The sequence below is a fragment of the Rutilus rutilus genome, assembly GCF_951802725.1.
Source record: "Rutilus rutilus genome assembly, chromosome: 15".
In the NCBI taxonomy this organism is placed as follows: domain Eukaryota; kingdom Metazoa; phylum Chordata; class Actinopteri; order Cypriniformes; family Leuciscidae; genus Rutilus; species Rutilus rutilus.
In genome coordinates this window covers 30,024,396-30,038,238 of record NC_140220.1, presented here as the reverse complement: position 1 = coordinate 30,038,238, position 13,843 = coordinate 30,024,396, and the positions used below count along the sequence as shown (strand labels likewise).

Sequence of the window (13,843 nt, the reverse complement as noted above, 5' to 3'; positions counted from 1 at the left end):
GCTATAATGTCTTTTTCAAAACAGGGTCCTGATCACATTTTTAGGACTAATTGTGAGAATGCATAGCTGACTGTACATTATCTAACCCCTAATTAGTCCATTTGTTCAGCTTTGGAGCTTTCAGAGACTCCATGAGGAAAGCTCATTGCTACATGTGATGTGAGGCAGCAGAGACAGATTTTTAATATGGTGACTCAGGACTAAACCTCAATGATTTCAGGCTGAGGTGTCAAAATCACCTCATAAATATGCTGAGCCATCTAGCATGTTCTAATTAATCCATAAATCCTTCATTGGTTGGTGATTTGAACGAGACATAATTTCTTGCCGTTTAGAGTAAGAATTAAACATGAAATGAAGAACTAGGTTTTCCTTCTCTTTGTCTCTTGGGAGACGGTGCCGAGAAGCGCGGTATCAGAGCAGAGTGGGGGAAAAGGTTGTGTAGGTCAGACTGAGTGGTTATGACCTGAAGCTGTACACCTGAGCAAAGCACTCTGGGAATGGACTGCCTTACCCTCCTGCCTTCCAGAAACTTGAGCGCTCTTCCCACGTTAGCTACCCAGTGGATCCTCCTCAGCTTGCGGCCCTGCTCGCATGGCTGTCGGATGAGAGAGGATAGCACAGCAGACAAAAGGAAAACGGTGATAGACAGAGGAAAATGGAAATACCCAGCAAGGAACGGGGAGAAAGAGATGAAAACAAACAGAAAAGCAGAGAGAGACAGCAAGAACGCAGATGAGCAGGATAGTTATGTATAGTACAGAGAGAAAGACAAAAGAGAATAAGAAGGAAAACAAGATGACACCAAATAGATAGCAAGAGAAAAAAAAAAAGAAAAAGAAAAAAATCAAAGCGCCGTGTGCGACTTGGTATATCGATTGTTACAGCACTGCAAAGACCTGAGGCATCACTGGCCTTATGGGATTGTTTACTGAGAATGTGGGTATTCACATGTGTGTGTGTGTGTGTGTGTGTGTGTGTGTGTGTGTGTGTGTGTGTGTGTGTGTGTGTGTGTGTGTATGTGAGTGCTAATAATGTGCAGTTTATACACTGTGTTATTGGTAATATGACTTGTATTATCATGTTTTCTATAAATTAAAACAATGTCACAACATTAAAACAATGCTGACTGTATATTACGGAAATTTAAATCTAAATGTTTAAGTCATTTGTACTGCTGTTAAATAACTTTAAATAACAAAGGATAATCAAATACCAAAACAAGCAAAATCACTTTTAGCTTACCAGTTTGTGACCAGACAGGACTTCAAGAAGAGCCAACAACATCACTCCATCTTTAACATCTTCAAAGAGATCTGAGACCACCAAAGGAGGATTACACTGCATAGGGAGGAAAAAACAACATTTTACTTTAAAATATTTGTGATGTAGGCCTACCATAGACAAATAGAACTATATATGACAGATAGTGATAGAATGTTAGAAAAATAGAATGATAGAAAGATAGAACAATAGATATAGAAGGATATATGGATAGAACAATAGAAAGATAGAACAATAGATAGAACGATAGATAGACAGAAAGACAGAACAATAGGTAGAATGATAGAAGATACTAGAATGATAGAACGAATGATAGAATAGTAGAACGAAAGAACGATAGAACAATAGACAGAATGATAGAACGATAGATAGAACGATAGAATGACAGAACGATAGATAGAACGATAGAATGACAGAACGTATAAATAGAATGACAGAATGATAGACAGAACGATAGATAGACAGCGATAAATAGAACAATAGAATGATAAAGCGATAGAACAATAGAATGATAGAACGATTAATAGACAGAACAATAGATAGAATGATGGAATGATATAAGATATAATGATAGAGTGAATGATAGAATGCTAGAGCGAATGATAGAATGGTAGAACGATAGAATAGATAGAACGATAGAACAATAGATAGAACGATAGACAGAACGATAGAACAATAGATAGAATAAGAGAATGATAGATATAACGATAGAACGATAGAACGTACGATAGAACGAACAGTAGAATGATAGATAGATAGAACAACAGATAGAATGACAGAATGCTATAGCGAATGATAGAATGGTAGAACGATAGAATAGATAGAACGATAGAACAATAGATAGAATAAGAGAATGATAGATATAACGATAGAACGATAGAACGTACGATAGAACGAACAGTAGAATGATAGATAGATAGAACAACAGATAGAATGACAGAATGCTAGAGCGAATGATAGAATGGTAGAACGATAGAATAGATAGAACGATAGAACAATAGATAGAATAAGAGAATGATAGATATAACGATAGAACGTACGATAGAACGAACAGTAGAATGATAGATAGATAGAACAACAGATAGAATGACAGAATGCTAGAGCGAATGATAGAATGGTAGAACGATAGAATAGATAGAACGATAGAACAATAGATAGAATAAGAGAATGATAGATATAACGATAGAACGTACGATAGAACGAACAGTAGAATGATAGATAGATAGAACAACAGATAGAATGACAGAATGCTAGAGCGAATGATAGAATGGTAGAACGATAGAATAGATAGAACGATAGAACAATAGATAGAATAAGAGAATGATAGATATAACGATAGAACGTACGATAGAACGAACAGTAGAATGATAGATAGATAGATAGAACAATAGACAGAACGATAGAACAATAGATAGAATAAGAGAATGATAGATAGAACGATAGAACATACGATAGAACGAACAGTAGAATGATAGATAGATAGAACAATAGATAGAATGATAGAATGATAGATAGATAGAATTTGTTTGACATCCTGAACATAGTTGTGACGTGAGTTTGAATCAAAAGCTTTCTGATTAAACCCCAGTGGAAATTGGTGCTGTTGGTCTGTGACAGTGAAGAGCTTAAGAAGCATCTATAAAGCCTGTGTAAAGTGCTGATTCTGAAGAGTCTGACCTGATGAAGCCCCTCCACTAATCCAAACACACAGCTCCTCTTTACCCGGACGACACATCCAGGATTTCTCTTAAGACAGCAGTCACATGACTGGGATTTGAAGTGAAAAAGCAGCCGGGTGCCAAAGTCATTCATGAGGAGATTAATATGAAACAGTGAAAGTAAGTGTGTCTAAGTGTGCGTGCGTGTGTGTATAAAGTGAACAAAGTCAAGGGAAACGACAGTGGAATGACCTTAATTAGAGGCAGAAAAGAGAAATGAGTGATGATTTTTAAAAGATTAATTCTTGAAGCATTTTTGAGAGAGCAGGGGGAGGAATTGCTAAGATATTCCAATTAGCTCTAAATAATTCAAAAGCTAATTGGATAAAATCACCTTATAGGATATTACATTAAAAAGAGGCACTTTGAGTAATTATGCAACTAATGAAAAATAAGAGAAAAAAAACACAAATGCACAAGCAGCAGGGCTTAACAAACTAATTATCTGTGTCTGGTTATTACTGATGGAAATAGATTGTCACGGCAGGCGCTACTGATGTATTCAGCGGAGTGACAGCGTTTAGCTACGGTAGATGCATGTTCTGAGTAACCCAAACAAAGTTCACGTGAACGTACAAACGCCTGAGGGCCACTCGAACTGTTTTCAATATCAGTCAGAGATGAGAGAGACGCTGTTACGGGGTTCAATTAAGGTTGAGAGTAGGTCATGGCTTAATACTGTTCGACTGCAGCTTGTGCACCAAATCATTTTTAAACCACCCAATAAAATAAAAAAGTTACATTTAGATTTATTTTATATACTTTACAGATGGGGTTCAATGTTGTATGGCACTGACTTTTATAAGATGGAACAAAGAAAATGTTCATTTTTTGTTTTTAAATAAATAAAATAAAATAAAATAAATAATTTAATGTTTTTTGGGTGAACTATTATTTTAAGAACGATACAGTATTATACCGCAATGTTGTTTCCAAAAATAAAATTTTTACTTTTATATTGCCAATCCATTCAAGACAACAAAAGAACCATTTTTTTCTTAGTGTGAAGAACATTTTAATAATCTAAAGAAACTTTTTTCTACTATAAAGAACCTTCTGGACAATGGAAAGCAAGAATATTTGAAGGCCCCTCTCACTCTACCCAATAATATATTTTAGAGCTTGGCATAACTAGAAATGTGTATATTCACTATAAAAATGACTAAATAATAAGAAATATCTCGATTCTTAGTTGTTTTAGCTTACAGCGTTTCCCAACGAAACGCGATAAAAGATCTCTTTTCCATGTTAATCAGAGTTTTTGTCCTCCTAACCAGCCGCGACGGCGACACGCGACGATTCTATTTTAGAAACGGTTTCTAGTTTTCTGCGACGTCGCGCTTGAACAACAAACACAAACTGTGGCAATGATAATCTCAGGTATTGTTATGTGCTTTATTTAATGTTAAAAGCGTGTAATGTGACTTTGAATATCATTTAGGCTAGTGCTCCCAACTTTGTAGCTGTAAAAGCAACAATGTAGCCTATAATTCACCTCAGATCTTGAAATGAAACAACTGGAAACAAGAACGTTCAAACTGTGAACAAACAAGTGTATTATTTGACAAAGATTGTTTCAGTAACTCAGTAGCCTGTGTATTTGAATAATGTTTAAACAGAGGCGGACAGAGTACACAGCTTCATTACTTGAGTAAAAGTACAGATACCCCTTGCTAAATTTTACTCAAGTACAAGTAAAAGTACTACAGTCAGATGTCTACTTAAGTAAAAGTACTGAAGTACTTGTTTTTAAAAGTACTTGAGTATCAAGAGTACAAGAGTACATTTTCTAAATATTGCATTATTACTGCCACAGTGCTTACATTGGTAAACACAGCAAACACTTGAAGCGAAAACTATCATTAACTTGTTCAGAAAATTTAAATAGTCTGGCGAGGTGGGGCCATGGGTTCGGGATGCAATATTTTTTTCCCAGGATGGTAGGGGAAGACTCATGAATATTCATTAGGGAAGTCATCCCTGATTGGTCTGATGACCGACCCCTAACCCCACCCCTAAACCTACCTGTCACTGGGGGTCTTATGACCTCCCTAACCCCGCCCCTAAACCTACCCGTCAGTGGGGTTAAGACCAATCAGGGATGACTTCCCTAATGAATATTCATGAGTCTTCCCCTACCATCCTGGGAAAAAAATACTCCCAGGATGGACCTGCTGCGACTTCATCCATGGTTTCGTCTCTTATCTAAATCTGACCATGGAGCTGACTTTGGCGGAAAGCTGAAGGTGATTGCTGATAGGCTGTCCCAATCAGTGGCGCCTGTACAATCCAATTTTTTTTTTTTTTTTTTTTTTTTTTTTTCTTTAGAAGAAGTAACGGGTACTCACAGTTATGGATAGAAATGTAGTGGAGTAAAGAGTACAATATTTGCCTCTCAAATGTACTTGAGTAAAGTCATGAGTACTCCCCAAAAATGATACTCGAGTAAAGTACAGATCCCTCAAAATTGTACTTAAGTACTGTACTCAAGTAAATGTACTCCGTTACTGTCCGGCTCTGTGTTTAAATGGTGTAATATTTGTGAATCTGATTATGTAGCCTACTTATCCATTTTCTTGCGATTGCCGTCAGGATTACTCTCTGATGCTGTACGCTTGCCGCGAGACTCCGCCCACACGCTGTTCTGATTGGCTGTGGGTTTTGATTGATTTTTACGCATCTCGCAGTCGCGTCTAGTGTGGACAGACAAATTATTTGTCGATGGAATCTTGTCGCATCGCGTCTGGTTAGGACACGGTGTTATGTTCATGCTTGTTTCGTTTTATTTTTTAAATAATTTGAAGTCATCTTGAGGCCCTCTTTGAAGTTTGTTGAGGCCCCCTAATGGGCCACGCCCCCCTGGTTGAGAACCACTGTGTTAAAGGTTCTTCATGGAACCATCGATGCCAATAAAGAACCCTTATTTTTTAAGAGTGTGATCTAGACTAGATTAGATCTAGATTAGAAAGCAGTGGTGCAGTTTATGAATCTGTGGGTACAAATTACCAAATTGAGGGTACTGTTTACAAATCTGTGAGCAGTAATTGTTAAACTGAGGGTACAGTTTGTAAATCTGTGGGCACTGATTACTGAATCTTATAATTCAGAGAGAAACCTGATGGGGCGTTAATATATACCCGTGACAAAGCAGGTGCAGCCAGCAGGATGTCAGGGTGGCTGCTGTGTGCTACTCACCCATCTGACAAACACATGAGAAATGAGCACATCCTCAATATCAGGCATGCCATAATTAAGCCCTAACCCTGTCTGAGAGGATTTGACAAAATTGAAATGGAGGGTGGCCTCCCTTCCTTTCCATCACACTCCTCTCTCTCTCTCTCTCTCTCTCTCTCTCTCTCTAGTGGATAATCAAGTTGAGGCTCTTAGGCAGATTAGTGCTTCAGTCCTGCCTCTCTGATGTCCTTCAAATATGCAAGTACATGTATGAGTAAAGAGACCTGAGGCACTATGCATCCTGTGATGGTATCTTTTAATTAATGGTTTGTAGTATGAGGATTCTGGTAAATCTTTTAATGCAATGCTGATCAATTCTGTCGGAATTGATTATTGGGTTGAACCAGGGCCTTGATCTGAAGCTAAGCAGATCTTTTTGCCTTTTGTAAGAAGTTTAGACCTTTACAATTTCACAAGACATGCACAGAGAACAGGATGCCATTGTCTATACAATTACAATGAAGACAATTTTAATACTGGAGCTTTCAAGCTTCAAAAATGACACAAAAAAACCATAAAAGTGTCATAAAAAGTGGTCCATAATTACTGAGCTATATCACAAGTCTTCCAAAGTCATATCATACCTTATGATGAGAACAAACAGAAATGAATCAATTACAATCTTCCCATCCAGTGACTTCCAGAGTTTGATTCTTAAATGAATCACTATGATCAACTGATTCGTTCAAAAGATCTGGCTCAGATGAAAGATTCTTTCATAAAACCACTCCCAATTGTGTTCCACGAAAAAGGGAACATTACATCAAGGTGAGAAATATGAATGTTTAATTTTTGGCTGAATTATTCCTTTAAGAATGATATACACACACACACACTCCATTACTCACTGATCCGTTTAAACAGCATAGACGGCAATGATAATAGTAAGCATATATTCCTATATTTATATAACTCTAGGGCAGGAACCTGTTCAAGGATTAATGCTTCACTGATAACTGCAAACTCTGCAAATGACTGTAATATGAAAAGCAGCCAGTGGGCATTCAAGTCAACGTACAAAAGGCTCCGAGGCCCAACTGCAATATTTCAATCACTCACTACTGAAACTTGGAACTAACAGACCTAATTTACTGTGTTCACACCTAATTACATTTCATTATCTATCATGGACCTGTGTGTGCATCCTCTAATATCTTCTGATACTTCTATAAAGGAATGAGTGGAGAGACAGAGACGGTGTGTAATTCTCATTCTGTGTTATCTTACATGCTAAGAATTAAACCGGTGCCTTTGGGCTAGGAATTATAGAGCTGGAAAATCACATTTGCATTAGTGATTTGGTGGCAGGGTAGAGAAATACCTGAAACCCAATTCTAAACATGCTTGTGATCACTAAAATAGCACACACAGTTTCACTTCAGTGTATCAGTCTACTGTATGTTCATCCTGTCAACAATTATAAGAGTCATATTTCTTCCTATTTGGCACATGCATTCTCAAACTTCTCCCTCAAATACTTGAGAGTGCCGTCACCAAGGCAACCTCATTCAGCAGTGGGATGAGGTTAAAGGGCACCAGCAAAGAAGTGGGAACAGCGGGAGTCTATGATGGTGTGGTGGTGTTCAGCTATTGAACAAATTATTTGAACTTACATGATACACACAATGTAATTGATTCTGACGCTTGTAGAATCTGTTCAAACAGTTATATATTTGCAATTTTAATGAGACAATCCCCATTTCTGTCCTTCCTGCACACACATTTCATGAAAAAAGTCTCGTGTCTATTGAAGCAATAGGATCGTGTCACATCTTTTTCATACAATCAGATTGCACGTCCAAGTTCCAAGTCTTCTCTATCTCTCTTCAATGCAGTCCACTGATAACCTTGATTTCTGAGCCGGATTCAGCTTAAGTTTTAAGCTTTGAAATGTTACCAATTTGCTAATTAACCAATCAACTATCACTCCATGATACATCAGAGTTATTATTGTTAACTACATATAAAACTATTAAAAACTGTTTTCAGTAATCGAAATAAAGCAAAACAAAGCTTTTGTAAGTTTAAAAAAAATTCAATCAATATTTCTTCTAAAATGTGTTTTTGTCCTGATTCACAATAAGCCTATTATACCATAAGTGTTATATTTTATATATTATAGACCTAATAATATTAGATTAGATTTTAGATTTTGACCTAACGGGACGTTTTTTGTGGGAAATTGCGTACATGCGTCACTCGTCCATGCGTCTCGTCATATCTGTAAATAGTGAAAATTTGCGAAATAGTGACATCACTAACCCTAAAATTTACATAAAGCCGCCCCGGGAAGGCGATTTATTGATTATCATGAGTCATGACAGAATATGCTAATCAATGACTAGAAGATAACTACACATTCACCATTCAGAAATGTTGTCTAGATGTTGTCACTTCTTCTTGAGTCTTTCCAGCTCTGTCTGACTCCGGTTTGAACATAAAAGGCTAAAAGTTTTTAAAATGTTCAGGACATAAGCTGTTGAAGCTCCGCCTTCTGTGCTGGGAGCAGCAGCTCATTTGCATTTAAAGGAACAGACACAAAAACGGTGCGTTTTTGCTCACCCTCAAAAAGTGACAACTTTAACATGCTAAATAAAAATATCTGTGGGGTATTTTGAGCTAAAACACTCTGGAGACATCAGAGATTTATTTTACATCTTGTGAAAAGGTCATTATACCACCCCTTTAAACAAATACTGAACAGAGGAGAGTCTGCAGGCAAAAAGAGAACGCGACAGAGCTCGTAATAAAACGAGAATCAACATTGGCTTGGCTGGAGATGGAGGGAACTGAGGGATTTGAAATGTTGTAAAAGGATTGCGGAGATGGCGTTTTTATTACTCAACAGGTGAGGAAAGTGTTTTATTGAACAGATGAATGTTCATATGTAGCTCTCTAACAAAGTAAATTGTAAAGCATTATCTAATGTGAAGGGTCATATTCATCCGCACAGCTGAAGCACAACCAAAAAAAGGCTCTTCCGCAAAATGCATGCCGTTTTGTTTTTTAACCACTAGTGGGCCAAGATTTACATAGTGTACCTTAAAAAATTTGAAATACATAACTTTAAGTACTATAATGAGTAAAATTAAAACAAAAACAAAAATATCTTAAAGCCAATTTGGAAAAAAACACATAACAAAATTACTAAAATGAAACTGAAATAGAAAAATGAAAGCTAATTCAAAATAGTAACAAATACTATAATAATACTAAAATAACACTATAGTATAAAAAAAACTGAGAAATAAGATTAATTTAATATAAGCCAGGCCTACATGGAATCTGCTTGTAAATATGCTTTAAAATTTCCAGAAAGCATCCTGTCATGCAGAAGCTGTTTAAATAGGCGTGGAAACACTAAACCTGAGGATTCCTGTCAGTGAAATAATCAGAGCATAAACTCTAACTGTCATCTTCAAGCAAACCGATGCTATGAATCTCACCACCAACTCTAACAGACAGGTCCAATATGTCCATGACAGATGATAATGACCAAACAGATAAATAAATAACATACAAATGTCAACTCTTCTGTGGTTAACATTTTACTCTGGAGAGGCGCTGGTGTGGACAAAATACGTATTCCCCACAGATTAATATTTCAAATGAATTTCCTGCTCCTCGTCACAGTAGATTAGCCAAGTCAGGTCTTGGTGATCACACTGGAATTATCTGGAGTGGCAGCTAATTAAAAACGGCTTGACCAGTCACTCTTGTCTTTACACACAAATCAATAAGGCATCAAGCTATTATTACATGCATATCATAGCTAATAAGTGCTTGTGTTTATACAAGCACCTGTTTCTCTGGAAGCTTTTAATAATGTCCCTGTTGTGATAATGGAAATGATTTAAATGAATATTCCAGGTTAAATACAAGCTTAATCAAACAGCTAAACCCCTAAAACAGCTGTATTTTAGAATTATAGCAACAACTTTACAGCTCAAATGACATATGTTTTAACAGATAAATTAATGAGTCGAAAAGTGTTTATAGATAATATTATAACCTTCACATTTTTGTTTTCAAATGCTACAAAAAGCAGCCCTATTGTAAGTATATTATAAGTATATTACATGTTGTAGTGTTACATAGCTGTCTAGGTAAATACTGTCAGCAGACTGACTGTACCGGCAGTAATCTAAAGAGGAGATTAAAGTGTATGTTCATGTTTGACCTGGACTTGTGCCACCGGTCTTGTGACAGATTAAAACTGCAGTGTGGAGAGAGGTGGTTAACATTCAAGTGCTTATTTTCTTGCACACATGAATGAATGTATGTTGGTTCAGAAACCTCACATGACTCGGCTCACCTTTGCTAGATGAGAGTTGATCCATTTTGTGAAAGTTCGCTTCTGCACAGCTTCCTGCTCATCTAAAGTAAAGACAAAACACAACACACTTCAGAATCCTGACAAAACAGATCTTAAATCTTAAACAGAACATGATACATTACTGTAAGATCCATCAAGAATCACAATAAAATTCGGTTCTTGGCTATTCTGTCTGAAATATAGGTTTAGAAATATAGAGGGTTTAGAAATTTTTAACCAATATTTACACTTTTATACTTATTTGGTTCTTTACTATTGAGTCCATTGATTGAGTAAATTTCTCTATAAGTAACTTTCTTATGCATTACATGAACACTTAATATACATGAAAACATTTTTCATTCTCATATGAGCAACACACAGGATTTTAAACATATCAGTAAGCACAAAACAATGCACAAAATAGCACAAAACACATTAAAACAATGATTAAAATTAATTGCAAAACAATGCATTATTGTGTCTAGAGATTTGTTTTTAGATGTTACTGTGTCAAAAAGCAGAAATACAACAATTAATCACATATCGGTTATGCATATCAGTTACCAAACTCATAAACATAAATATAATAGGTATCATAACAGTTGCAAATATAATATTTAAATATAGCCTGGGATCCAGGACAACATTAAATAGGTGGGCAACAGTTTCCATTCTCTATACAGTGCAAACGAAAACCCAATTTTCACAAGCTCACTCACAGTGATATTTCCTACTGTATCCTGTAAGCAAATGAAAGCAACATAAATATGTCATTCTCTAAACAAAAGCCTCAGTCCTGATTCTGAACTGCAAGGTGACAGTAATATCCTTTCTCCTAACTGTTATATCAGCATGAGACGACAACTGACACAGAGCCAGCGTCTTTAATGAAAGCACTGTCTGATGGATTACACTGAAGCCAGTCACTATGTGTGTGTGTGTGTGTGTGTGTGTGTGTGTGTGTGTGTGTGTGTGTGTTAAAAAGGGGACCTGGCTCATGCATAATGCAGACCATATGTGCCAGTGCCATTTGTGCTAAAAATCTTGTATTTTGTGAATTAATAGTTCGATCAAGCTTATTTCAGAGCTAAAGGAATCAAATATTGATGAGAAGATGAGTGTGATAGATGGCATTGGCAATAGAAAAGATTTGCAGCTGCATGTGTGTGTATTACAGTGTGTATGAGTGTAAGTGTGTGCCCAGCCCACCATCATAAGGACAGGGTGACTTTGAGCGGGAAACACAGATGCAAACTCACTGTATAACACATACACCCACAAAATGTCTCCATTGTACCTATAATTATAGCCAGGTGTAATTTTTCTTCTAATTTCTAATTAAATCTCCAAAATAGCCACCAGGATTAATCAACACTTCCTCGACTGTCTTTCTCGCGCAGTCAGAAATGATCCACACTGCATCCAAGAACCTGCTGAGCTGTTTTGAACATTTTCTACATGTGTGCACGGGATGCCCTACAGATGACCCTGTTATTCCCAAAAATACTCGACAACACAACATTAACACGTGTACACTGTTATATTATTTCAGTCTTTCTACTTCAAAATTTCAAGTTTAATTCACTGTGTTCGTTGCCATTTCTTTGTGATTAATTGTAAAATGAGCAATTTCTGAGTCAAAATCATAGATGCACACACACAAAAAAAAAAAGCTGGTTAAATATGCATATCTAACAAAGTATTGTACACCTATAAACACATGTAAATTACAAGTGCATGTCTATCATTGAAACCAGATGCATTTCTAAACGAGCACTGCAATCTCTTACCACGCAGGTGTCGATAAACCCCTGGCACTAAGTTGAGGGACGTGCCAGACTTCTTTTTGGCAGCTACATCCTCCCATCGTCTTGTCACTTTGCCCTTGACTTCCATTCCCACAGTGCCTCTGTGATCTTAAGTCCATGAAGAGCACATTCACCTGTGACGATCAGAGGTCTTGCACAGGGTCAACTACTCTCAACCACCCTCTTATGAAGCTGTTGCTGTTCTCTTCCTAAATATTCTGATCCGTTTCTTGTCGTTGCAGAAGAAAGCCTTCATGCACCTTTTTTTTAGGGTCTCTACTTCCTTCTCACCATCCAACGCAAGTAATCATAGTGGAAATGTCCTGTCCATGTCCTTCCTATGCAACAAAAAAAAAAAGAGTGGGGAATGTGTGCATGTGTGCAGCACCGGTCTCAGCATCTCTGTCTTTACACTCTCTGCAGGAACAATTCCCCTTATGCCTCCAACCAATCGTTTGTATGGGAATGTGTGATGTCATCACACATCTGAGCGTATGAGGGGAGGGGGAGTGGTGTGCGTATATGTGTTGTGAGTCATATAGCCTGCAAAGCACACTCTTTAAAGACTGGACCAGGCAGGACGTGCTCGGCACTGAAATTCCCTGAGATCAGCTGAACTCTCTCTCTCTCCTCCCACAAAATGTATTGGATTCTGCGGTTCAGGAAAAGCTGCCTGCCTGAGCTGATTAACTTTGCCTGAAAACACTGCTCGATCTGATCTACCGCTCCCAGTGGCTTTATAAACCTCCTAGAACAGTCAAACAAAACAAACAGCCCTACACTGCTAGATGCATTATTGAGATGTGATGGGGACTTTTATGACACATTGTGCTATAAACAAACATGCTATTCGAATAAATGATAATTATAGAATGTAGTACAGGCTTGAGATGCATAAAATAAATATTTTATACACTAAAAGAATCGCGAAAGTTAACACCGCACCAATGTTGCAGGTTCTTGAAAATAAAGATGTGAGAAAATGAAAAGCCGGGGGAGAATGATAATCTTTAAAATTATGATAGTTTCATTAATCATGGGTATAATTTTCTCTTTTATTCGTCTCCTCCCAAAGGGTTTTTAATGATGGAAGTCATTAATATCAAATGGCCTCTGTCATATGCTATCAGTCTCCAGTTATCTTCACTTCTCTTCTCAATCTGTCTTGCAATATCTTTAATGAAAATCTCTGACAGGTATACGCATGCATGTATTTATTTAAGAGTGCTTATGAGACAAAGAGAAAGAGTTACAGTTAAGATGTTGTGTGTGGTGAAGGGACACTACAAGAATGTTAACACAATAAATTATTTGTATAGTTATAGTGGCTAATGTTCTCTAATGACAGATGATTTGACATAATCTGAGCAGACAACAATGCTTTGCCGTGGATGTGACGAGTCTCTGTCCGTGGTCCTGAACTGCATAGTGCATTGACCAAAAACACCATTAAAACTAAAGAAAACAAGCCTTGAAAAAAA

The 13,843-nt window shown here is 37.0% G+C and overlaps 1 protein-coding gene across 1 annotated transcript in view; it reads right to left on the bottom strand.

Moving 5' to 3' along the window:
* syne1a (spectrin repeat containing, nuclear envelope 1a) overlaps positions 1-12,450 on the bottom strand; it is a gene marked incomplete at its 5' end in the record, with an annotated part of 116,274 nt that extends 103,824 nt beyond the window's left edge. Inside the window, 4 exons of the mRNA XM_084432556.1 lie at positions 515-598; positions 1,246-1,341; positions 10,552-10,613; positions 12,345-12,450. Coding sequence (XP_084288682.1) covers positions 515-598; positions 1,246-1,341; positions 10,552-10,613; positions 12,345-12,450 — 348 coding nt within the window. The remainder of the gene's footprint in view (positions 1-514; positions 599-1,245; positions 1,342-10,551; positions 10,614-12,344) is intronic.
* Between the last annotated feature and the right edge of the window lie 1,393 nt (positions 12,451-13,843).